The 25,055-nt window shown below is 47.0% G+C and overlaps 1 protein-coding gene across 4 annotated transcripts in view; it reads right to left on the reverse strand.

Annotated features, from left to right (window-relative positions):
- Nucleotides 1-25,055, reverse strand: part of FBLN2 (fibulin 2) — a 119,141-nt gene that overhangs the window by 65,070 nt on the left and 29,016 nt on the right. For all 4 annotated transcript variants that reach the window (XM_014958456.1, XM_014958454.1, XM_014958453.1 and 1 more), the window contains exon 2: nt 10,352-11,828. In XM_014958456.1, the coding sequence (XP_014813942.1) occupies nt 10,352-11,690 (1,339 nt within the window). In that variant the 5' untranslated portion in view covers nt 11,691-11,828. The remainder of the gene's footprint in view (nt 1-10,351; nt 11,829-25,055) is intronic.

Raw genomic sequence — 25,055 nt, forward strand, 5'->3', positions numbered from 1 at the left:
AATAGTCATCCACAAAAGCTTGATAGCCAAATACCGACAGCATTTGGCAGAGTTGTTGGGTGGGTGTAAGGCTTTCCATGCCACCAAGCAGATAACGGATTGACCCAATACTCTTATCTAAAAGTCCTCCTCCTAGTGATTTCTCAGAATCATTATTTTAAAAAGACTCCTTAAAGACCATTAATACAGAGGAAAGTTTCCCATTCTGCTTGCTCAACGCAAAAGAGCTCTTCAACTTTATGGAAAGAGTCATGAGAAATGACTACATTATATATAATAAGACTAATATTCTTTAAAAAGGTATGTTTTCATTGATGAACTTTACTTTTCAAATGACAAACCAGACAAGTTTGAACACGAGTCTTCTCCAAAACCCGTCCTCCCAAAATACAATGCCCGTGTCAGGCACACAAGGCTGCCCGCTGCCTTGGCTAGCGAGAGAAGATGACATGCTTTTCATTTCAGCCCTTGCTTTTCAGGAAATTCTCTTCCCCACTGAAGCAAGGTTTGTGCTTCTGGAATTTCTTTTGCCTGTGCCATGTGCTATTGGCTCACAGCAGGTTTGGTATTAAGACTAATAAATCTACGGTACGAACAACTGACAGCAAAATATAATTGCTTCCCAAGTCCCTGTAGAATGTCTCAATCAGAATACGAATACAAGAGGCACTTCTGATGCTTTGCTTCATACAAGATGTATAACTCCATAATATTAATCAATTTAACTTGCGCTCAGAAAATGATTCCAGTAAGTAGCACGTGCAGTGTCTTTCAAAACTCAGACAGAAACTAATGTATAAATAGTGAGAGGTGAGAAGAAAAGGAAACTGAAGTACAGCCAGATGTTCTTGTTGCAAGAGCTCATTCATTTTGTTCTCAATTCTGTTCCCTGCGTAGGAGCCAGCTCCGGTCAGACCCCAGCTCCCCTGCTCCAAACACAGCTGATGGTGTTGCTCCCAAGGAATAGAAGGAGGAGGTGAGTGCTATTACAGCTCCATGCCAGACTGCAGCCCTCACACGCTGCTAGTGCGCTTATTACTCACAAAAATACACCAAGAGTACCTCAGTTACATGCTAAGCCCAGAATATATTGTGTAAAATTGGCTTAAAATCTCAGGGACTATGTACGATATCCATGGCAAATGCCATTTTTGCCCACCTGGCCCTCTTCTGTCCCTTTTCCGAGGTCCTCACTGATGATCCATACTGAGTACCTACTCTCATTTTCGGGTTTATTTATTTTTAGGTAACTTGTTGACTTCCCTAATACCACTGGAGGCAAATCTTCCTCCATTTCTTTCCTGCAGCTCTCCCAGAAGAGTTCTTGTACTGGTCCCCGGTGTCTGGTGGCCAACATCAGGCTGCAAAGTCCCCATGCTGGGCCACAAAGACCCCGTGCTGGGCCACAAAGTCCCCATGCTGGACCACAAAGTCCCCATGCTGGGCCACAAAGTCCCCGCGCTGGACCACAAAGTCCCCGTGCTGGGCCATAAAGACCCCATGCTGGGCTGCAGCCACACAGTCAGGAGCTGCTGCTCCATCTCCAACCTGTGCCACCAGCACGCCCCAGAGTACGGACTTCAGGAGAAAGGACACATTTCCTGGATTGTAAAGCCACAAAGGTTGGCTCCTCCAGGGCTATGGGAAGAGGAGGAGGAGACACACAGGGAATGAGGAGGGGGAAAATCCACACTGGGGTCCAGCAACAGCCAAAAAAAGCAGGGAAGATAAAGGTGCAGGAGAGAAGATGCAAATTCTTCTTCCTGAGATAAGATTTCTACACAGTGACCTCATACAAAATAAAGCTTATCCTAAGCACTGACCTTACGTATCCTTGAGATGTGCCCAATTCAAATAACCTTACTGGAAAGGTGTACAACACTTGTTCCTCGTGTGGTCCAGGTCACATGCAAGGAATAATGTGAGTGGTAACTGTAAGACCACAAGGTTTCATCTGATGATTTTCATTACTTTCAAGATGTGCATTATACACAGAGCAACAGTTCACAAAAGCATCAATTTTCATAACATCTTTTAAAAGTTACTGATGTAAATCCTCCCCTTTCATGCAACTGTTTACACTACTAGAAGATTTTAAGCCCAGAGTTGCTGGAGCCATAAACATTTATTTTAGTACTTGGTAATTCAAAACTACAGTCAAACAACCCTTTTGAATGCAATCAGCATCCCAACGGTTCAAAAAAAAGCACCAGCACTCACAGCAAGAAGAAGGAAGAAGGAACTATTGTTCTGTGTGTTTTTCTAAATTGCTTCTTTTTTGGGGTACGAAGGGGTTGAATTAGTTGCAGCGAGAACCCTCCTGCTCCCCAGGCTGTCTGCCTCCCCATAACAGAATCACAGACTCTTCTATGTTGGAAGGGACCTTAAAGATCACCTTGTCCAACCGTCAACCTAACTGACAAAAATAGACACCCACACAACAAACAGGGAGCATCATCACTAAACCATACCTCCCAGCACTACATCAACCCGTCTTTTGAACACCTCCAGGGATGGTACACCTCCAGGGATGGTAGACACCCCAGAGCATCCATGTTAGTGACTGCCACCCCCTCATGGGGTTCTCCATCACCGTTAGAGTGTCCCAGCGATGGAGTAGAAGCCAGTAATGCCACCCGGCAGGGAACAACTGCAGAGCAGAGGCTCTGTAACACCACTGCTCACAAATTCCTTCAGGGCCCCGTGCTCAGGTGTAGTGTTAGAGCAAACACAAGTGGCTCCAGGGGGGTCACCACAGCTCCCTGTCCCCACAGGTGAAGGCAGGACAGGGGAAAACTTGCAAAGGAGCTTTGCTGGCCCTAAAGATGGCACACTTAATTTTTAGCTCCAACTTTGGCTCAGCACCAACACCACCAGTGCTTGGGGCCGGCTGTTTAGGACTTTTTGGTGGCTTTGGAAGAGAATTGGTCACCTCAGGCACAGCACAGAGACTGGGAACAGTCAATAAAACATAAAACCCGCTCACACATAAAGGTATCTTTATAAAATTCCAATTACTGTTGGCTTGTTACCTAAGAATCCCTCAGAGGTAAGAGATTTTGCTTGCTGTGAGGCCCGGGGTAATGAAATTACAAATCCTTTCATGAGTAAGCATATACTAGAAAGCTGCGTTTATTTGGCCTACATATTTGAAACTGTTCAAAAGGTTATTGTCTCACAAAATTTGGATCAGAAACGACTACTTATATTTGCCTTTCTCTAACAAGGAGCTATATTCAGGGTCCTTTGTAATTCCTCAGTGATCGATGCAAATACTACAAACACTGCTGCAAAGTCGTCTCATTTAAATTCTGTTTTCTGAAGAAGTATCAAACATATATATTAAAAAAAAAATACTCTCAGATACATACTATAAATAAGCAGCAAATGCAGTCCCCTTGAGAAACCTGGTGAGCCCAACAGCCTTGTCTTTTCAAGTGGTTAATTAATTTGTACAAGAAAACTCCCATCTTATTTCCACAGTTTGTCTCCAGCATGTTTTAATTTCAGAATCAAGATCAAATGTTTCTGTTGCAAACCACGGACGGAGCTAACTTTTCACAAACGATGACGTTTACCTCTACAAAACAGGTATAACAGGGTGGGTTTCCAAAAAATAGTTTGATGCCACCATAGGTTAGCTGCTCGACTCCGGCTGAATTTATTACTTCAACATGTAAGATTTAAAATATCTTGGTAACTAAGTCCCATGAAGCTAAGGATTTCTGAAAACCCTGCTCTGTGTTCAGGGTCACTGTGAAAACCTGCCCCATGCAGAAATTGCCTCTTGGGTTGTGCCGGCACCGGCGGTGCCAGCTCCTCCGGGGCAGGACAGGACACCGACACCGCCAACACACACTCCCCAGCCAGGTGTGAACAGTTCATCCCGTCTCATTTCTTCTTCACACAATCTCTGCACCTCCCCTTGGTGCCAACACCTAATGGATTTCCTTATAAAAACCTCTTCCAGCCAACTGCATGAGCAACAGCCCTTGTGCTGTGGCAGAAGGAACTCCGTGTTTAATGTGCACCATCAGCGGCTGGGGAACCTGATTACTCCACAACATAGAATCGTCTAGGTTGGAAGGGACCTTAAAGATCGTCTAGTCCAACCATCAACCTAACTCTGACAAAAAAATAAATAAGAAATAAGCAATAAAAAAGTCACTAAACCATATTCTTGAGGACCATGTCAACCCGTCTTTTGAACACCTCCAGGGATGGTGCCTCAACCCCTTCCCTGGGCAGCCTGTTCCAACACTGGATAACCCTTTCCGTGAAGAAATTTTTCCTAATATCCAATCTAAACCTCCCCTGGCCCAACTTGAGGCCATTTCCCCTTGTCCTATCTCCTGTGACTTGGAATCTGTCCTGTGACATCGTCGTACCAGATGCTGGGAGAAAGCCCTTGCTCTTCAGAGTGTATTTAATGAAGGCAAGACTAGCAAGATCTGAAGGAACACAGATGTTTGTCCCACCTCTACTGCCCATCGCACCTGCTTGCCATAGTTCCCAGTGTCTTATCCACAAAATAACACTGAAGTGAGGGGCTGTTCCCTTCATTTTATGGGCAACTCAGAAAGACAGAGACACCTTCTCAAACATCTCTAATTACCTGACTGGCAGGTACTGGGGGTTTAAAAAGAAAAGACCTCGAGATCTGAGCATTCCTGAAAGTTGTTTAGGCTCCTCTAAGTCTGTATGCATCTGAGTATAACAGGTTTTGCAGACAGTTTTTAGCAAAGCATGGCACTGAAGCTTGGCATCCTGCATACCAGGGTTGTGCTTGCACCATTTCACAGACCTTCACATCTTTAAGAAAGGACCCTCTAAACTATTTTCTCTATCTAAAGATCATGACATCCTAGTTCAACATAGAGCTACCACTTAAAGTAGTCTTATTAAAAGAGTTAAGGGCCAAAATATCACCATAACAGCTGGACAAAAAAAGCATTGCTAGCCAGGAGCTCATGACCTCTGATTAATATCTCCATTTTAGCAAGGAGATGCACAGGATGACTGAAGAAGGTCTGCGGTGAGGAGGGCTTGGGCTCACCAGGGGGATTCTTGGAAAGAATAATGTTCCAAACTCAGAGCCCGCAGCTCCGAGAGGCACCCCGAAGCCCAGCCAGCTGGAAAACCAGCAGCAGTGGTCTGACCCAAAGCAGTTCCCAAAACACAAAGAGGCAAGCAGCAGTCAGGCAGCAACACGTCCAGAGACATCAGTGAGACACAAACACCAAAACATCAACACTGGCCCCAAAAGTATGCTCCTGGGTAGGGCAAGGCTGGATACTCAAAGCTCAGCTGCTGCCGGCATGCCCAGACCAGCAGGTTAGACCAGCCCTCCTGATCCCTGCTCAGATTCCTCCTGGGGACTAGTCACAGCACTTCATAGGGACCAAACGTTGCATCCACTGGAAGGAAGAGCTTTGGAAACGGAAAGCCATCTGGCAGCCCAGTGCCTGGAGATTTGAGACCTCTGGCTACTGTTTGTTTCAGAGGCTGCAAAGCATTAGTCTGAACGTAAGTTGGGGAGGGCTTTGGTTTCCCCTTCTCTGGAGATCTTCAAGACCCGCCTGGATGCCGTCCTGAGCGATGTGCTCTGGGCGTTCCTGCTTTGGCAGGGGAGTTGGACCAGATGATCTCTAGAGGTCCCTTCCAACTCTGACAATTCCGTGATTCCGTACGTTGCGGAGGGCTTTGGTTTCCCTTCCACCCTTTGCTCACAAATACATGCCACAAGCAGTGTTCAGCCTGCACACACACGAAATTACTGATCTTGTTAAAATGGAAAGTGCCAAGAAGGCCCATCCCAGCACAAGTGGCTCCCTTCCCCTTGCTCTCCAACATCAGCCCCTCCTTGTCCTTTTAGACATGGGAAGGAAGACAAGTAAAAACACAGGGATACACAACTGTGGTGACTACTGCACCAAATCCTGCGTGTAGGGGATGGACCCAGCCACGCTTCATCCTGCAACACTCCCCTCAAGCACAAACTTGAAACAACAGGTCCACGCTCAGCAGGGCTGGCTGGTGGTGGCCCAGTAGCCCAAACCCGCCAGCTGGTCGGAGAGAGGTCCCTGCACAAGCTGCACCCAGCTTCACCACCAGCTGGGCCAGTAGAGCTGGGTGAGCCATGGGCACCGGGGTCAGAGCACCAGGGTGGGCAAGGGCAGGGGTCCAGGAAGAGCTTGTGCATCAGAAGCCATGAGAGGATCAGCCCCTCACATGCCATACCTGGTATTTTTTGATAAGGAAATAAACTGCTGTGTTTTTTCGTTTTCCTCCTAAACCGCATCCAGCTCCCTCGTACGGCGTGAATGCCAATTTTGGCAGAACTGCTACATCTGTTTTGTGTTTCCCTTTTAAAAGGCTTCTTAATTTTTCAGTGTTTTATTCCTCTTCTTTCTATAAGTATCCCATTCACGCTACCTTCCTCCATCATCTTACCCCGAACTGTAACTACCAAAGAGACAACGCTGTCACCTGGGGCTGCAGTCCATGCCGATTCACATTTACTGGCCCAGAGGCTTTTTCTGCTTTTTCTCCCCACACTCCCCTCTCCAGAGGTTTATTTTTATTCCTCAGTTATCCTACTTCTGAGGGCTGGAAGCTGCTTTCCTCCTGTTGCAGAGAGAACAGGGACGAAGCAGACAACACGGGATGAAGCCTGGGGCAATTCATGTAAATGTGAAAGAACTTCACCTCATACCAAGAAATAAGAAGTAACTGCAAAGAGTTTGTGTTCCCAAAGCACCCTCCACAGAATTCTCCCACCTCCAGTGGATGTTAGGGCAGCAGGAGGAGGGATGAAGGGTCAGTGGGGTCAGGGAAAGCCTTGGAAACCCTCACGGCAGCTCTGCTTTATGGATCTCTCGTTTCCCGTTTGTTCTCAGTTTGGAAATCCAAGGCTGTCTTTCTTCATGAGCCCCAATATCAGCAAACATGCGGTAGATGGGATGTCTGAGAGCTTTACTACATCCTTAGAAGTTACACAAGAACCTCCCAGTGCCTCCTACCAATAAATGCCAGTCTCACATCCACCGATCTCAGCTCGCAAATATTTACTTGGTGCGATTTACTTCACTTTGGAGAGCAATTACCCTTATCTCTAAAAATGACCGTGATAAACTCACCCGCAACTGGTGAGAAATACCTCTATTCTGAAACACAATGGTTCCAGCTAGACAGAAATTGCTATTCAGCCTGCCAAAACCGGAACGCAAACCATAAAACATTCACAACGAAGCCGTTTGCTACCTGAGTCACATTTATCCAAGAAATGGTGCTCTTGGATGCACCCAAGAAACTGGCCTATGCCAGAGCATAGTGAAACAGAAAAAAGTGGGAAAATCATAACAAAACTTGACAGTAACATCTTTAAAGATGCTTTATTCAACCCTCCCCTGTTAAGGGCATTTTTAGGATAAGAAAATAGCAAATAAAGAAATTAGAACTCTGGTCGTTGCTCTTACAGTAAGTGACAGGGTAAGATCATAGAATCATAGAATGGTTAGAGTTGGAAGGGACCTTAAAGATCACCTAGTTCCAACCTCCCTAGAGCACCAACACCTCCCACTAGAGCAGGTTGCTCAAAGCCCCATCCAGCCTGGCTTTAAACACTTCCAGGGATGGGGCAGCCACAGCTTCTCTCGGCAACCTGGGCCAGGCTCTCACCACCCCCACAGTACAGAATTTCTTTCTGGTATCTAATCTAAATCTCCCCTCTTCCAATTTAAAACCATTACCCCTTGTCCTGTCACTACACTTCCTGACAAAGAGTCCCTCTCCGGCTCTTCTGTAGGCTCCCTTCAGATATTGGTAGGCTGCTATGAGGTCAATGTTTGGACAGAGTATATAAAGAGAATAGTCTCCATCAATCTCATCACTTCCCTTGGTAAAAGTACTTAATTTACACTTTTTCAGCTGAGCAATTACCTCTACTCTACACCTACAGTTCCTTTAGGAATGGAGTCATTAGCATTTGCCACAGAAATTTCAACAGGTCTGTAGGTTGCTGAAGAAAGCTGCTCTTCAGTCTAATATTCAGGACTGGGCTCCCCCAGCCCTGCAGAGCTGGTTCAACAAGGCCAAGTGCCGGGTCCTGCCCTTGGGTCCCACCAACCCCCTGCAGCACCACAGGCTGGGGGATGAATGGCTGGAGCTGCCTGGCAGAAAAGGACCTGGGGGTGTTGGTCGCCTGTTGGCTGAACATGAGCCAGCAGTGTGCCCAGGTGGCCAAGAAGGCCAACAGCATCCTGGCCTGTGTCTGGAACAGTGTGGGCAGTAGGACTCAGGAGGTGATTGTCCCATCCCTGGAGGGGTTCAAGGCCAGGTTGGAGGGGGCTTGGAGCAACCTGGTCTGGTGGGAGATGTGCCTGCCCAGGTCAGGGGGTTGGAACTTTAAGGTCCCTTCCAACTCGAGCCAATCTATGATTCTAAGATTCTAAAGACTTTCACCCCAACAGGCTTTCTTAAAACCTCTCATTGAAACTTTCAGCATGGTCTGCCCATCTTTCCTTTTTGAGAGAAAAAACAAAACAAATCAAAACAAAAACGGCAATTAATTTTAAATAGATTGTTTTTAAGTTACATCAGTCCTAACTCAGAGCCATGTGTGATGCACAGCTCAGATCAGATTTTGTGCCAGGCTGCAAAAAATACAGGGGAGGAGCTTTGTGCTTAAGCTGCACTAAGCAGCGTAAAATCTGACTGCAGCTGAACGCAGTGCACCGTGTAGGCAGATGCTTTTTGCCACTTGCATTTGCAGAGAGCAGATGAAGATGTTTCAGACAGATCCTCCTATTCAGGTTACACAAACCGGAAGGCTGGAATCAGTTCACTGCTGCCCCAGGATAATCAACCAGCCCCCCTGGTTTGATTCCTCTTTCACATAACGAAAGGAGCTAGAAGTAAAATACAAGAGGCATCCTATGAAGAGAAGGTGGCACAGAGGTTGGGCATGGAGCACATTAACTATTTAGTAAATAATTTTTTAAAGTCTACACTTGCTAATGGCATGGCTCTGGATGGTATGTGGGGTCATTGCATGTTTTCTCAAGTCAAGGCATTGCATTCAAACATTGCCAGTTTACCCCTACGATGCAGTGAGGGTCTTCAGGTAAGACCAGTTTCTAGAGCATTGTTTTGGTGAAATCAAGAAGTCAAGGTCTGACTTCGATTATAGCTGCTATCATTAATTGTAAGGTCAACATTTACAATAAAAACATAAATGGAAGACAAAGGGTACCATCTCCATCCATGGACCTCATACATCTTTTGTATGACTGCAAACAGTCACCAGGCCGCTGTTAAGTGTTGGGACCTAGCATCTCGGCTCCAGATCTGATCTCCTTCTGTCTCCCCTCAAACTTCTTGAGTTGATGGACCAGGCAGCTCAAGATGTTTAAGGGCTACCTAGATAACCCAGGAGGAAATATCACTGTCTAGGGAGTAATCAGTATTCTCTACTCAGACTGCAAGTATTATACATCGGAGTCTTATGAGAACATTTCGTGCCACATCTTGAAAAAGGAGATATTACTCTTGATTTGATGAAAAATGAATTGGAAATATGAGCTGTGCATGTGCTAATTTATAGCGATGAAGTTTGCATTCATTACAGTAATGAGCATTGCATAAAGCGTATAATCAACATTCACTGCAGATGTCAAGAGGAATCCAGAGGCAGCGAGGAATTACGTACACTTGCCACAGTTGATCATAAACATCATAAACTTCCAGCCCCAAAAAAACACCAAGCAAGAGGCAGTCCTTTTTCTCCCTACTAGTCCTCAGGGGTATTTGAGTGTATCTATCAAGTTCTTGCACTAATGAGCTCAGACAGCCTTTCAACCATAGGATAAATATTACAACAAGTGCTGTAAATATTTTCATAGTGGAAGCACAACTGTTTCACTCCCTCCCCAGCAAAAGACAAAGGCTACAAATGTGATTACATTCAGTTGGGAACTGGAGGATCCAAGCAGATAACTAATTAAATCCTTTTGGGTAGAGTAAGATGTTTCTCTAACATCACATTAGAAATTAAAAGCAAGTAACAGAAGGAAAAAGTCGGACAAATCATTTAACAAACCATCATGTGAAATAATAAAATACCAGAAAACACCATCCAGAGTCTGCAAAATCAAAGGTTGGCAAAAGTGAAATGGTATCTATTATGTCAAACGAAACACAACCATCTTGTGTAAGAGATGGAGGAAAGCAACCAAAGGATTGTCTGATTTCACGCCCACGTGGAGCAGTAAGAAGAACAAAACAGTGGATACACACCAATGTTGTGATGAGTAAATGCTCTCTAGACATCTACGCTGGAAGCAGTTCTTACCTTCTGGCAACCTGGGGTTAGCGTGAATGGAGTTGGGGTCCCCGTCCTCCTCGGGATGGTACCGATAAAGCGTCTGTGACTGCTTTTGGGATGACTGACTGCGGTCTTCCTTCAGAGCAACAGGGGGGGAGGTTGTTGCACTGAACTTCACCTTGGGGAAATCATTTCCCTCATGCGTTTCATGGGAAGATTTTGACCAATTCAGCTCTGTCAAATTCCCCTCTTCGAAGCCTACGGAAATGCTGTTCCCTGGGTCTTCCTTTCTGGCATGCTTTTTTATTTTAGAGTGGGGGGCTCTTTCTTGCTCGTGTCTCTCTTTGTCCCCTGGCTTCCCTTTTGGTCTCCTCTCTGGTTCCTCCAGGTGCTTGGGTGTCTCAGTGGTGGCCGTTGTGTGCTCCGGAGGAGTGCTGGTGGTTACTGGTGCTTCCTTGTGTGTCACTTGCTGGAGGGACGCTGCAGTGGTGCGGGGCACCCTCTTCCTCTCACTTCTTTCTGTGGCACTTCGAACTTCAGAGGGGACCATGGCCAGCGGCGTAGTGAGTGGCGCAGCCGTTTCCTCGGTGTACAGATGGGCCGGAGCTGGAGCTGAAGGAGCCATGCTGGCTGGTAGGTAGTCATAATCCTCGCTTTGCTCTTGGCTGATGCTCTCTTGCTCTAGGTGGGAGGAATAACTCCTGTATTTTTTCGGAGACTCCACCTGGGCATTGTCTCCTTCGGGTGCCTCCTGGTCGTAGCTGTAGGGATCATCATAGTGCCTCTCCGGTTCGCTGTCGTCAGCATCTATGGGACTGGCAGTGTTTAAGGCGAAGGCGTTGCAGTCTGGAAGCTGGTAGCACATCAGCTCGCCACCGGCGTTGGGGCAATGGCAAACCTTGCAGGGGGGCATGTGGAAGGTGTGCCCCGCTACGTACTTCTGGCCCTCGTGGAGGCACCCTATTCTCCCACACTGAGGACAACCATCAGCTGGCACCACCGCGTCGATGCAGTTGGGGGGCAGCTCCGGGCACAGCATGAACTGGCAGCTGATCTTGCCCCCTCCTTTAGGGCAGGAGCACTCGGTGCTTCCGAAGTCCACGAAGTAGGACTGCCCTTCGGGCACTTTGCCGTTGATGAAGCCCACGTTGACGCAGTCGTAGTACTGGTAGCCCTCGCAGGTGCAGCCGTGCTGCAGGCACGTGGCGCAGCACTCGCCGGGCTCCAGCACGTCCTCGATGCAGTTGTCCAGGGGCTGGCACTCGGCGCCCGTGCAGTCCCTCTGTGCATGGGAAACACCAGCCCACAGCTCCACGAGGAGGATGGCACTCAAACAGCTCAGCCGCCAGCTCCGGGACCCACCCATAGTCTTCCCGAACAAACACAGCTTCACTCCAAACTCACACTTGTAATTATTCTTTTTTTTTTTTTTTTTTTCCCTAGAAGGCTGTAGACTCGGCTCCGAATCTTCAGTGTTTTCCCAAGTTACCTTTTCTCATGGATCCTAGAGTTATGAAAGAAAACTCTGTTAAAGACTACACTCAGCACATATCCTGTTAAACATTAGAGGTCTTTAAAAGTTGGGACAACATCCAACATCTGGAAACCCAAGTACGAAATTAATCATAATGTCTTCCAAGCATTGTAGGCACTAAGTCTGGAGTTGCATGTTCCCCCCCCACCCCTGTTCTGAAAAAGAAAGAAAGAAAGAAAAATAAAAAAAGGTTGTGGCTGCTCTCTTTTGAATCTGTTCACAAAACGTATAGATATTTCAATTAAAAAAGGCCTTTATACTTCAATGGCTTTTTGTTAATCTTTCTAGCTAAAAAGAGAAAGATTTTTTGGCAGATAAGAAGTAAATACACAGTTCTTCCTCTGCAGATGTAAGTTTAAGATAAGTATTCTTTATGTTCCAATTACAAAGACCCAAACCTGAAAAATCTTTCTTAGACAAAACTTAGCCTTGAGACGTGAGAATTTGTCTGTACACACGCAAACTCAAAATAAGAGGAGTTTTTTTCTGCCTCCTTCCCTCACTTAGCAATCTTTTGCACTTCAGTCTTCGGCATTAGCGGTCTTTTTTTTCTTCTTTTTTTTTTTTTTTTTGCCCCAGCAGCATTAAAATAGAACTTCATTGTATATTGCGGTTACTGTGTGGTTAAACATCGTATTAGCTATCCTGTAATACATATTAGAGGCCGGATCCTCAGCTCACAGAAGCTGGCACAGCTCCACAGCAGCACACAAGAGGGATCCGCTCTGGCTCCACTGGAGTTACAACTGGATGTGCAGTGGAGGCTCACACCAACTGGGGATACACCACTAATGCTTTATAGGGAATTACTACACCATGGCCATGGTAGTAATTCACTATAACACCATAACACGACCATGAACAGGAAAAAAAATTAAAAAAAAAATTCTATATATACATATAAAAGAATTGGCTTAATAACACTTTGTTAAAATGCATTGAGGAAAAGAAAGCAGTTTACTTTTTAGTTACTAACCCCCTTGACCCTAGAAAAGTTTAAGAGTTAAAGTAAATCAGCTGTTGTCCTTTAGATCAAAAGCACGCTCAGAAAGCCACACAATCAACATGGAAAAGTAGTTAAAACAGAAAAAAAAAATGTTTGCCTATAGAATTTTATAGAATTAGCCATCTGATTATTTTTCCAGAACCCCTCCCGTCATCACAAAATAAAGACCCCAAAACGTTTATCTAGGGGGTAAAGATGTAGTCACATCACCCAGAACAATAAACCACACACGCAACAGGAATCCTGCCAGAGAATTCATTCAGAAAGATCACTTCTCCCATTCAAACCCGCTCCCAAGGAGTCTGCTCCGGCGCTGCTGGAAAGCGGCCAGGCCATGGGAAAAGCGTGCCTGTTCTGATAAGATACGGACAAACTGTGCTAAGAATTTCCACAGTTCTGCCCTGGAATTTGAATTACTTCAGTACAGAGATAGAATTCTTACAAACGTAGGTTTTCCACTACTGATTTGAGTGTATCTGAGTGGAGTGTGCTAAAGGATATTAATTGAAGGAAAAAATAGAATTGTCAGAAAGTATAATCGCTTGGAAGGATCTCGCTTTTTCGGAGCTGCTCTCAAAACTGGGGTATTTTGTATGAAAGAGAATTTTCAATAGGTGACGCTGAAATTAATTCTTCATAATCCAGCCTGGGAATTAATAATTTATCCTACTTTCGGCAGCTTTTCCAGGTAATCCAAATTTGTAATTATCACACAGCGTTAGCTGGGAAATAATGAAAGGAAGGACAATTAAAGACAAGCTGCTTCTGTAAGGGTCCCGCAGCAGGATCCTGTCACCATCCCCTCCCACTGGTACCTCCTGGCTTTAATGCTTCAGCAGTTTGACCAAGCCCCTTGTGACAAGGGGAGGAGGACACCCTGTGAACGCTGTTTGCCTGCCCAAAACACTCGCTCCTCAGCCATAAACTTGAACTCCCAGCAAGGAACCCCAGCAATACCCAGTATCCTTAAGCAAGAAGCAGAGAGCCAGTCACACTTGATATCTAGCTTGTCTGGAAGTTCAAATCACAGCTGAGAGTTTATCATGGGACAGTCCTGTTTTCGTGCAAGGAGCTGCTCCACTACCCTCCCCTGTACAGTTACCTCCTCCCCTTGCCCTTATCTCCTCCCCTCCTCATCTGCACCCCCTTTCTGCCCAAGGGTTTCTTTGCTCACCCAGGTCACCTCCAGTTTTTCCTCTGTTCCTCTCCTTGCCCCCTTGCCCCTCTCCCACCAGCCCTGGCCCACTCTCCACCTCTCACACATTCTGCTTGATGCTTTACTCAGCCCCTCCATGCCCTCTCGCTTTTGATCATTTCCACATCCCTCAACATTTGGCTCCTCAAGCCACCAACCTCACACTGATAAGGCAGGAAATCCTCATAAACCCTTTTTCTGTTGATAACACCACAATCTTCCCTATCCTCGGGCTCCCTTTCCTGCATCAGAGGCACCTTGTCTCCGGCGTGGTGATTCCAACAAAAGTATCACTTTTTATTCCTTTAAACCATTGCATTTTCCCCGTGCTTTTCTCCATCTGTTCCCCACACCCATCGCCCTCCCTCCCCACCGCCACCACCCCATAAACTTGCATATCAAAGAGACAGTCTCTGCTTCAGGCACAGAGAAAACCCAGCTTGGAGTGAGGTGCACAGAGACGACTTATTGAGCCCCCCTGAGAAGAAGCATCCCTCCAAAGGCAGCGTGTGTGCTCCTGCCAGCCCAGGTGACCCAGGCTGGTGGGCGACCGCCTCTGGACGTGTGCCCTTCCCCAACGCTGGAACGATGCTCTGGGGATCAGCAGCTAATTACTTGCTAATGGCATCAAAAGCTGGAGCTGTGAGATGAAGGTGTCTACACCAAGAGGGTAAAAAAATGCACTCTGGAGAGTTTAATATCAGTAGATATATTACAGGGGAGTTTAATATCAGTAGATATTGTTGCAATAATCTGTTTCCATTAACTTATAATGCTTTCTTTAATGTCCTTTTACACAACTGGAATAACACACAAGGCCTTCACCTAAATGAGAATCTGATCTTTTTACTCTTGACTCTTTAATGCTTTTTTAATGTCCTTTTACACAACTGGGATAACACACAAGGCCTTCACCTGAATGAGAATCTGATCTTTTTACTCTTGACTCTGTCCTTTCCCCGCTCGTATCAGCGTCGTTGACTTTCGCTGCTCAGTTGGGTGGGACGTCACAACAAATCAAGCCCCCTACGCCTAAAATAAAGGTCTTTCAAAGTCTCTGTTTAAAGCTTTTCAGAGCTCTGCAGCAACCCCGGTGTCAGCCCACTCCTCAGGCAGTGCTTCATGACCCAGAAGGCTTCAATTTCTGTCCTTCGTGGGGTTTCTAACCTGCTGTGCTGCATCTCCTGCTCTCCTTAGGTTCAGGTGCTGACCCTGTTGGCTTTAGTGGGGTCATTAAAAAAGGAGCTGTTGCCAGTTGTGGGCACACAGTCGTCCTGAGAAAGCATGAGTGCTCGTGGAAGGGATGGCAGAATCTCAGAATCCCATGGAGTTGGAAGGGACCTCTGGAGATCATCTAGTCCAACTCCCTGCCAGAGCAGGTCCACCCAGAGCAGGCTGCACCAGAACGTATCCAGGCGGGTTTCTGGATTGGGACTAAGTCCCTCAAAGTCAATAGAAGTAAACCTGAGATGTAAATCAGCAGTAAATAGAGGATGTTCAGACCACAAAGGAGTTCCTCAGTTCCTTCTTTAAAAAGGATTCCTAGGAAAGGCAAAGCAACTACACCTTATGGAAAACCAGTTTAAAAAAGTAGGAGCTCAACTGAACGTGAACTCCAGGCACATATCTTCATGGAAAAGGAATGAGAAGGGTTCACATCACAGATGAAACCAGTGTCTGTGTGACAGGCCATCCAAGGCTAACAGCAGCAGCCATCAAAATTATAACTAGCACTGGCTGAAAAACACCATATTCCTGTCTCCTGGCAGGGCAAGCAGGCAGAACAAAACAAGATTTCAAAATGCTTACTTCAATTCAGTCCGGGGCCAAAAAGTTATAAATTCTGACATTTTTGCAAAACAATATACTCAGAGTGATTTACTTCAATCAAAGCCATAACGTAAAGCCGAAAGGAAGAATGTTGACTTGATTAAAACAGTTCAGCTGCATTACTTGAAAACGTTGATGAAACCAGTGTGTTCCCACAGAAGATCTACACATTTTAAATGTGCAACTTCTTTAAATTAAGAGGAGTATTTTATTGGGAGATTCTTTTTCCAGATGGTTTCGTTTCAGTGCTGAACCAGAAAGCTTATTCTAGGTAAGCAGAGGTGACAGGAGGCACTTGCCTTCAAAGGCTTCACACAAACACCGTCTCTCTGTGTGAAGGTTGCCCAGAGATGGCAGAGTAACTGCAGAAGGTGTGCAGGTGTGGGAGAGATACCACAGGATCAAGAACACTCTTTCAAACGTTCACTGAATAAAAAGAGGCAGCCATTTATAAACACAAAGCAATAAATAGAATAAATTCGGGCAACGCCTGCACAAGAACCCGCTGACTTCCAGCTTGGAAGATGTACCTGTGATTTAACCAGCTGCAGATCCCTGCAAACGGGTTTAGATGATAGAACAATTCTCTGTCCCACCTCTCAACTCCTCTCTAAATTGCCCTTTGCAAGAATGGTGAAAGCAGAAATGCTGGTTTGAGGTACATCTTCTCCTTTAGGACAGTGTGCAGGGCCAGATGCAAGCCTGCTGAGAAACTGGAAGGTGGCAGACCGTTGTGTGGTTCCTCCTGTGTCAGGAACTGGGAGCACTCTCCCTGCAGGGGTTCCTCACTACATTTGCTCATTTATCTACGCCCAGGCTTCGTCCGTACAAAGACAGACATGTGTCTGTGCACTAACCCACAGAGCTGCTCCAAACGGTTCTCCTGGTCTCCCAGTGCTACCAAGTCCAAACTGGCTCTCCAGGCTCAGGCTGTACATAGAACCATAGAATGGTTAGAGTTGGAAGGGAGTTGGAAGAGTTGGAATCACAGAATCTTCTAGGTTGGAAGGGACCTTAAAGATCATCTTGTCCAACCGTCAACCTAATTTTGACAAAATTAAACACCCACACAACAAACAAAAAGCAACACCATCACTAAACCATCTCTCCCAGCACTACATCAACCCGTCTCTTGAACACCTCCAGGGATGGTGCCTCAACCACCTCCCTGGGCAGCCCATTCCAATGGCTGATCACTCTTTGGGTGAAAAAATGTTTCCTAATATCCAGCCTGAACCTCCCCTGGCGCAACTTGAGGCCATTTCCTCTCGTCCTGTCGCCTGTTCCTTGGGAGAAGAGACCGACCCCCCCTGGCTACACCCTCCTTTCAGGGAGTTGTAGAGAGCAAGAAGGTCTCCCCTCAGCCTCCTTCTCTCCAGGCTGAACACCCCCAGCTCCCTCAGCCTCTCCTCATGAGACTTGTGCTCCAGACCCCTCACCAGCTCCGTTGCCCTTTTCTGGACCCACTCCAGCCCCTCAAGGTCTTTTTTATGGTAGGGAGCCCAAAACTCGACACAGTGCTTGAGGTGGGGCCTCACCAGTGCCCAGTCCAGGGGAACCATCACCTCCTGAGTCCTACTCCCCACTGTTCCTGACACAGACCCGGATGCTGGTGGCCTTCTTGGCCACCTGGGCACACTGCTGGCTCCTGTTCAGCCGACAGTCGACCAACACCCGCAGGTCCTTTTCTGCCAGGCAGCTCTCCAAATGATGACCTTAAAGATCATCAAGTCCCAACCCCCTGCCCTGGTTGGGACCCCCTTGACCCAACCTCCCACCAGACCAGGTTGCTCCAAGCCCCATCCAACCTGGCCTTGAATCCCTCCAGGGATGGGGCATGACCAGTGACCATGCACAGCCCTGGGCTGTGGTGTTGGATCTCTACCACGTCAGTGAAAGCCTTGCAAGAAGCACAGCAGTGGGATGAAGAGCCCGTGCAGGCCCCCGTTGAGCTGCAGGGCTGACACACTTGGCCAGGCTGTGTATCTGAGCACTTCTCCCCAACCAGCCCTCTCCGGTCCCTGGCAGCTGCCAGCAGCTCCTCAAGGGCTGCGGTCACAGTTTAGACTAAAGGGAGGAAGAAGGGAGGGGACGGAAGGAAATTTCAATTTAAAAACAATCCCTTCTAAACGCAAGAGAAAAGGGGAATTTGTGAGAGATCTTTTTTTTGTATTAAAAACACACCAAAGAAAGAAAAAAACCCAATGCTAAGCCGGGTATCTGCGGGCTGGGCTGTGCCAGGCAGTGGATTAGCTCTTCCTTTCACACCCTCTCAATCCGGAAACTTGTGATCTCAGCAGCGCTGGAAGGGCTGGCTGCTGGCTGCTCCCGGCACATCCCGCCACCAGAGGTAACCAGGAGGATGAATGAAAAAGTGGAGAAAAGTTTCCTTTACTGCTCTTACGCGACGCACGGAGCCCGCCACCGCCGCCTGCTAATTAACGAAATCAGAGATGAGCTGGAGCCTTCTCCTTCTGGGCACACTTGGGTCCAGGAGAAAAGGAAGAGGGGCAGGGTACGCCCCAGCATAAATCCAAATTCAAGCAGCTGCTTTTTCTTGTAGAAAGTAAAGCACGGGATGCTTAGTCACTCCGGTGTTGTCAACGCTCCAGTTCTTGGCAAAATCAGCCCGTTTTCAGAAGTCATAGCTTTTGCAGGCTGTTTTCCTCAGCTTTATTTTCAGTAAGACATCAGTTACTCTTAACCCCGTTTCACGGAAAAGCTTAAAAAACGGACATTTGGGAGCCTGGAGGATCATTACCTAATCCAACAGAGAACTCAAGCGCGGGACAAGTGAGGCGCGAGCGGCACGGGATCAAAACTCCTGCGGTTTCCCAGGAGCAGCTCCGATAAGACCTCCCTTCCCAGCAGAAGTGCCCCCAGGCAGAGATGCTCCCCACGCTCCCCAGGACATTCCCCACGCTCACATCCAAACAGGAACCTGACGGGCTGCAGGAATGGAAAAGCATCGCCCAAGGTATTTCAGCTGAAGTAGCCAAGCACCAGCAACAGCGAGCTCTGGGAACGTGTTCTTCCAGGATGTGCAGCTTTTGAAGCCATTCCTGAGGTCCTTTTTCCAAGCGAACAACGGGGCAGAGCTGAGGAGGGGAGAATCATCTCTGGGGTCTTTTGGGTCAGTGCTCCCCCCTTGCCCCAGAGCAGCCCAAAATATGAGGGGCAGGAACATGGCTTGCTGCAATTCCGTGTCGCTGGGAGTCACGGCTGCAGCAGAGCCAAAGCGACGCGGTGGGAGGGTGGGAGCTGCAGAGGAGCAAGAGAGAAACAACTCACACGGGGGAAAGGAGAAGAAGAGAAACCCCCATCCCACCCCCGTGCACGTGGCCAGTCCTTGTCCCAGCCCCGACACGCCGGCAGTGCTCTGCCATGGGGCTGTGGGGGGGACGGGGGGGACCAGAGCAGCTGGAAAGTGCCACCAGGTCTGACAAACCAACGGAGATCCCGTTTCCCTCCGGGAGATGCCAAGCGTTGTCGTGGTTTTGGCCAAATCTACCAAAAGCAGACCCACAGATGGCCCTTCCCCCCCCAAAAAAGAGAGGAGAGGAAGGGATGAGGAGATTTAGAAGTTTAGAAGGAACTAAACTACTTTAATGAAGAATTAATATTAAAATAAAAAAAAAAGAAAAAGAAAGAAAATAAGGAAATATATACAATATATACAAAACCGTATCAAGCTCCCAGGATGACAGTCCGGTCCCCGGCAAGCACTGAGGAAGTCCCAGACTGGACCTCGTGACGGATGGGAACGGGGTTCCAGCTCTGGAGTCAGGAACACATGGATGGGGATCAAAGGCAGGTGAACAGACAGGGTCATCTTCGGACATTGGCCATCACAGGAAGAGCCTTGACCCTTTGGTCCCCTCAGCACAGGGCAGATGGGATGGAATACCCTGTTGGTCAGGTTTGGGTCACCTCTCCTGTCCCCTCCTCCCCACAGATGTGACCCCTTTACGTTTTTCCATTTCCAACCCCCTAAGGAGCAAATAATGAAAACTGGCTGCCCTTGGTTGTTATAGCAATAAGTACAAGCAAGGGCCTCTCTGCAGACCGTTCCTGGGCATGGGGCACAGACACGGGTCTTATCACTCTCAGAACGAGCAGTTTTCTCCACAATATGCCATTAATTTCAGAGTGTTAGAAGAGGCCTGGCTAAAACATGAAACTACAGAACACAAAATTGGTTTGGTTTTACGTCAAACCGGGACAGGCGTCCACCACGCAGGGGAGGCTCAGCCCATACTTGCCACGGGGCCAGGGTCACACAGCTCTGCTGCCCAACTCTTTCTTTTGAGTGAAAATAAATGTGTTTGTTATTGATCTGATTTTTTTCATCTTTTTCTTCTTTTTACATCACCAAGTTTCAGGTGACTATACACACACCTCAAGAACACAATTAAATAATCCAGCCATTTCCACGAGAGCCAAAAAAAATCTGGGAAAGCATTAAAGCAAACTCAGCAACAGCCATTCAAAAACGTTTCCCAAGGCACAGCCAACAAAAACTTGTCAAAGCTCATAAGTTATGAACTAATTTGCACAGAGCGAGCTCTTTTGGCAGCAGGCAGGCAGAGCGTGTCCCTCGGCTCCCCAGCACCTCGAGCAGCCGCACAGACGTGGAGCCAGCCCCAGGAGATGTGGCTCCAGGGAACGGCCCTGCCCCAGGTGCCATCACCAGCACTGGTTCAACACTCTGGGCTCAGACAAAGGCTGGAAACACCAGAAGATGCTCCAATGAGTGAAGGAAAGAGGTTTTTTTCTCATTTACTTGAAGAGCTGTACTCCTCCTTTCGCTCTCAGGAAGAAACAAATCCCTAGTTTCCACGATGCTCCCCATTATTTAGATATTTTTTCATGGGAAACCCTAAGTCAGTCAAGCAGAACATGGCCCTGTACAGTCTCATAACCACGCTCCTCAAAAAGCATCCTTTCAAGGTCCTGGATTTCTCTCTTCCCTCATACCTTTGCCTAATCTTCCTCCAGGATGCTCCAGTCCTCTGTCCCTTCCCAACGTTTCACCAAGCTCACACATTTTCAGGGCTGCTGCTGCCTCTCAACAAGGGGAAAAAAACAGCTGCACCATCAAGGACAATGGCACACAAAATCTGAGCATCTCATTCCCACACCCTCTGCGGTCCCCTCTCCCCAGTTCTTCTTTCCTCAATGAAAGGAAACTTTCACAGAAGCTGTGGCTGCCCCATCCCTGGAGGGGTTCAAGGCCAGGCTGGATGGGGCTTTGAGCAACCTGGGCTGGTGGGAGGTGTCCCTGCCCAGGGCAGGGGGTTGGAACTCGTGATCTTTAAGGTCCCTTCCAACTCTAACCATTCTATGATTCTATGAAATGACTACTTTGCTACTTGGAACTTTCCCTAAGCAACAGATGGAAGCTTTGGGTTTGTGCCTTTTCTTAATCCAGTTTTCTATTTTGCCAGCAGTTTGAACCCCACTGCCCTAAGTGGTGACCATCAGCAACACGGGTCTTCTCCTGTTGTCAGGAAACATGTTGGTTAGAGCATCTGGGCATTAAAGAGAAGCACCTCTGGACACTATCTACCTATTTTGGGCAGCACTTGTGGAAACGCTGAAAATTAAGATTTCCCCACCCCCACTCAAACACACAAATTAGGCAAAATAAAGCCTACTATTAACAGCCAGCTTAGCAAGTGGCCTTTCCAGCCCTGTGCACTGCCATGTGCCTATTTAGAAATAATTAACAACTGTTTTCATTGAGGGAAGACTGAGGGGAACCACAACACAGTTTTCCACAGTCCACCTGTGAGGCCAAACTGCCCCCCGGCCAGAGGAGCGGCGGCTCCTCCATCGCCTGAACTTCAACCCCCCGACGGAAGAAGTTGACTTGAGACTCTCCAGGGCGAGTCAGAGGGGTTTGCTTCAGTCTGCCAATTAATTCCAAATAAGTGTCAAAACAAAATGTCGATACAGTAATTTTGTAGCAAATAATTTTTCACTAAATGTGTCCTGGCCTTGTCATTGTCATGATTAATAGTGAAATTCTATCTGCTGATGAAGTGAGAGTAACACGCATTGTACAGCGAACATTTTATAGTCTCTGACTAATTTGGTTCACGGTTTTTTTATACCGAGCTCTGTGATTGTAACTGTTTTGATCCACAGCACTCACAGTTGCTGTCTACAATCAGGATTTCCCTGGGAGCAGGCTGTGAATCTTGACATGTTCCCCTCAAAAGGCACAAGGATTTTTCACAACGTAGCGAAAATCCCGAAAGGACCGAAGATCAAACTCTTCTCCTTTATGACTCAATAGGATGCAAATCAGTCCCTCAAGAGAGTGAACGTGCTCTCAGTAACCAACTGCAGCAACAGACCAACCCCTTTCACTAGCTGGGCTCTGCTCCGCAGCTGAGAAAATAGAGATTTTGCTCTCCCAGCTGCAGGACGCACCTAGCTGAGAGGCGTGTGACAGGAGGGGAACTTCTGCACACCCACTGTCCTGCCCTGGCTCTGAAATAGATAGCACATCGCTGGCACTGCTCCGTACAGAGAAGGAATTCTCTGCCCCATCCCTCCTGGGTTAAGTCTAAGGGGGGGGGGAAACTGGAGAAGGAAGGCTCCATGGCTCATGACACGCTAGCTCAGCTTTACCCATCCCTAGCACACCATAGCTCCACCTCACCGTCCAAGGAAATACCTCTGTCTTGAGTCACTGCCGTTGAATTTTCTTTGTTATGGTACGTGCTCTTAGAATTTTTCATTTACAAAGTTTTCAGCCCTCTGTGTAGCCCTGAGCGTGTTATTACTGCTGGAGTCATCACGGACTTGGTACTTCTGCCCTTCAACAGTGATCCCGAGCGTTTGCTGTGCTCCCATCTGAACAGAGACTTCTGTTCCTTCTGAAGGAAGGGACAAGAACAAGCAGTGCAAGTAGAAGCAACTCTCCTGACCACTACTTCTACCTGTAAGGCTTATCTGGAGTAAGGCTGGAGTAAACCAAAATCTTGGAGCTCCACTGCAGGACAGGTTGCGTAGGACCCTCTGCTGCCAGGGGTCAGTCTGTGCCTGAACCTGCACAAAGAACCATGGATACAGGACAAAATGGACGTGTAAAAAATACCAGGGCAGATGCATCTCCCAACAGAAACTGGTACCAGTCACCTCCTTTGCTCTGCCACCGACTGCTTACCCCCATTTCTCCATTTCCCAATCCTACGGTTTTCTACAAGCCACAAAGGAGGAGATGGGGTTGACAAATCAGCTCACAAATGCAGGCAGGGTTAAAGATGCAGCCTTGTAATTTTGCACTGAAAAATGTTCAGCTAATTAATCTGGCTGAGTATCTGCCCAGGTATTCTTTGGTACGAAGAAGAGGAACTGGGATTTACTTCAGCGCTCGCATACATGTCCTCTCCCCACCCACGCCATGAGACAGAGCATATCTGGAGTGAGTGGACTGCATGTACCATGAGGCATATTGCCAATTACAAATTAATGAAATCCAGAAAAAGCAACAGTGATCACTCCTCAGGAACGCTTTCCTCTCATATGGTGACAAAAGAAATCCCGTATCAGGGTTATTACATATACCAATTAAATTCTTTAGCTAAAGCAAAAAATTATTATTATTTTAATGGAGGAGAAACTAGAACATTTGGTTAAAATGTTCTCACAGAAATGTTAATTACCACAGGCATTAAACAAATGGAAATCAAAGCCTACCATTTGTTGAGCACTTTGAAAAGTTTTAATGCAAAAAATGTGCTGGAAAGAAACCTTCAATTTTTCCTCATGAATGAAAGCAAATCCCTGTAAATGAAGCTACATCTATCATGCTGCTAATCAGTCAGCAGCCGCAGATGTAATCCATCAATCAAAACTCCTTCTGCACAAACTTTCCATAAAAGATAATGGAATTAATTTGGTTTGTTGGATACCAAAACGTGAAAAGATGCCTGCTCTGCTATTTCATCTCGGAGCCTCTCATTCAGAGACAACAATAACGCCAGATGTAACTAATGGAAGTTACCCTTGCGACACCTCCCATCTTCCAGCCCGTGTTTATTCTGCGCCGATCCTCACAGACTGCGGAGGGTTGTGCAAGAGGAGCCCAGAGCTGCTCAGTGACTCCCACTTTGGGAAAGTAAACAGTCCTCAGCCTCACTGCCTGGGCAAGGCTTTGCTTCTCGGAGACCTTCTCTGGAGGTGATGGAACAAGCAGGTGGGGGTCCCACGCACCCAGCACACACCCTCTGCCTGGGACCCTTAGTTATACCTGCTGTAGGTATTACTGAACTAATTATATGAACTAAACTCGATGCTGATCGGGAAGATGCTCCTACAGACAGGTAGACTCAGTGCTCTGCCAGAGAGGGTCTGGATCAGCCATGCTTTGAGCCCTGTTTTTCCTTCCAAAGATGCCAAGGGCAGTAAAGCCACCTCATTTACTGAAGATTAATATCTAAAGAAGTGTTTCAGAAGACATCGTACTATATGCTGGAGAAAGTCTGGTTCGTTTCTTCAGAGATGATACCTGTTCTCTTCCGGGCAGCAAATTCACAGAATCTTCATGGTTAGAAGGGACCTTTGAGATCATTGAGTCCAACCAAAAAAAAACCAAAACAAAACCAAAACAAAACCAAAAAACTCCCCCAAATAAAACCCCACATAACACCAAAACAAAAAACCAACACTCCATCACCACAACAATCACCACACCCAACAATCCCAGGCACTAGAGCATGCTCTGAAGAGCCACATCTACACGTTTCTTAAATCCCTCCAGGGATGGTGACTCCACCACCTCCCTGGGCAGGCTGTTCCAGGGCCTGACCACCCTCTCAGGAAAGTCATTCTTCCCCAGATCTCATCTAAACCTCCCCTGCCCCAACTTCAGACCATTCCCTTTGCTCCTGTCATTATTCCCTTGGGAGAAGAGGCCAACCCCCACCTCTCTACACCCTCCTTTCAGGGAGCTGTAGAGGCCAATGAGGTCTCCCCTCAGCTTCCTCTTCTCCAAAATAAACATGCCCAGAATAATATACATTCATTTTATAATATAAATTCATTTTATAATATAAATTCAAATTATAAATTCACTTATAATCAACCTGAAATAGATTAAAAGCTATTTAGAAGCCCTCATAAAATGAAGGCACTGGCTGGTACTTTGAAACTC

The sequence above is a fragment of the Calidris pugnax genome, unplaced genomic scaffold (genome assembly GCF_001431845.1).
Source record: "Calidris pugnax isolate Ruff unplaced genomic scaffold, ASM143184v1 scaffold336, whole genome shotgun sequence".
NCBI classification, from domain to species: Eukaryota; Metazoa; Chordata; class Aves; order Charadriiformes; family Scolopacidae; genus Calidris; species Calidris pugnax.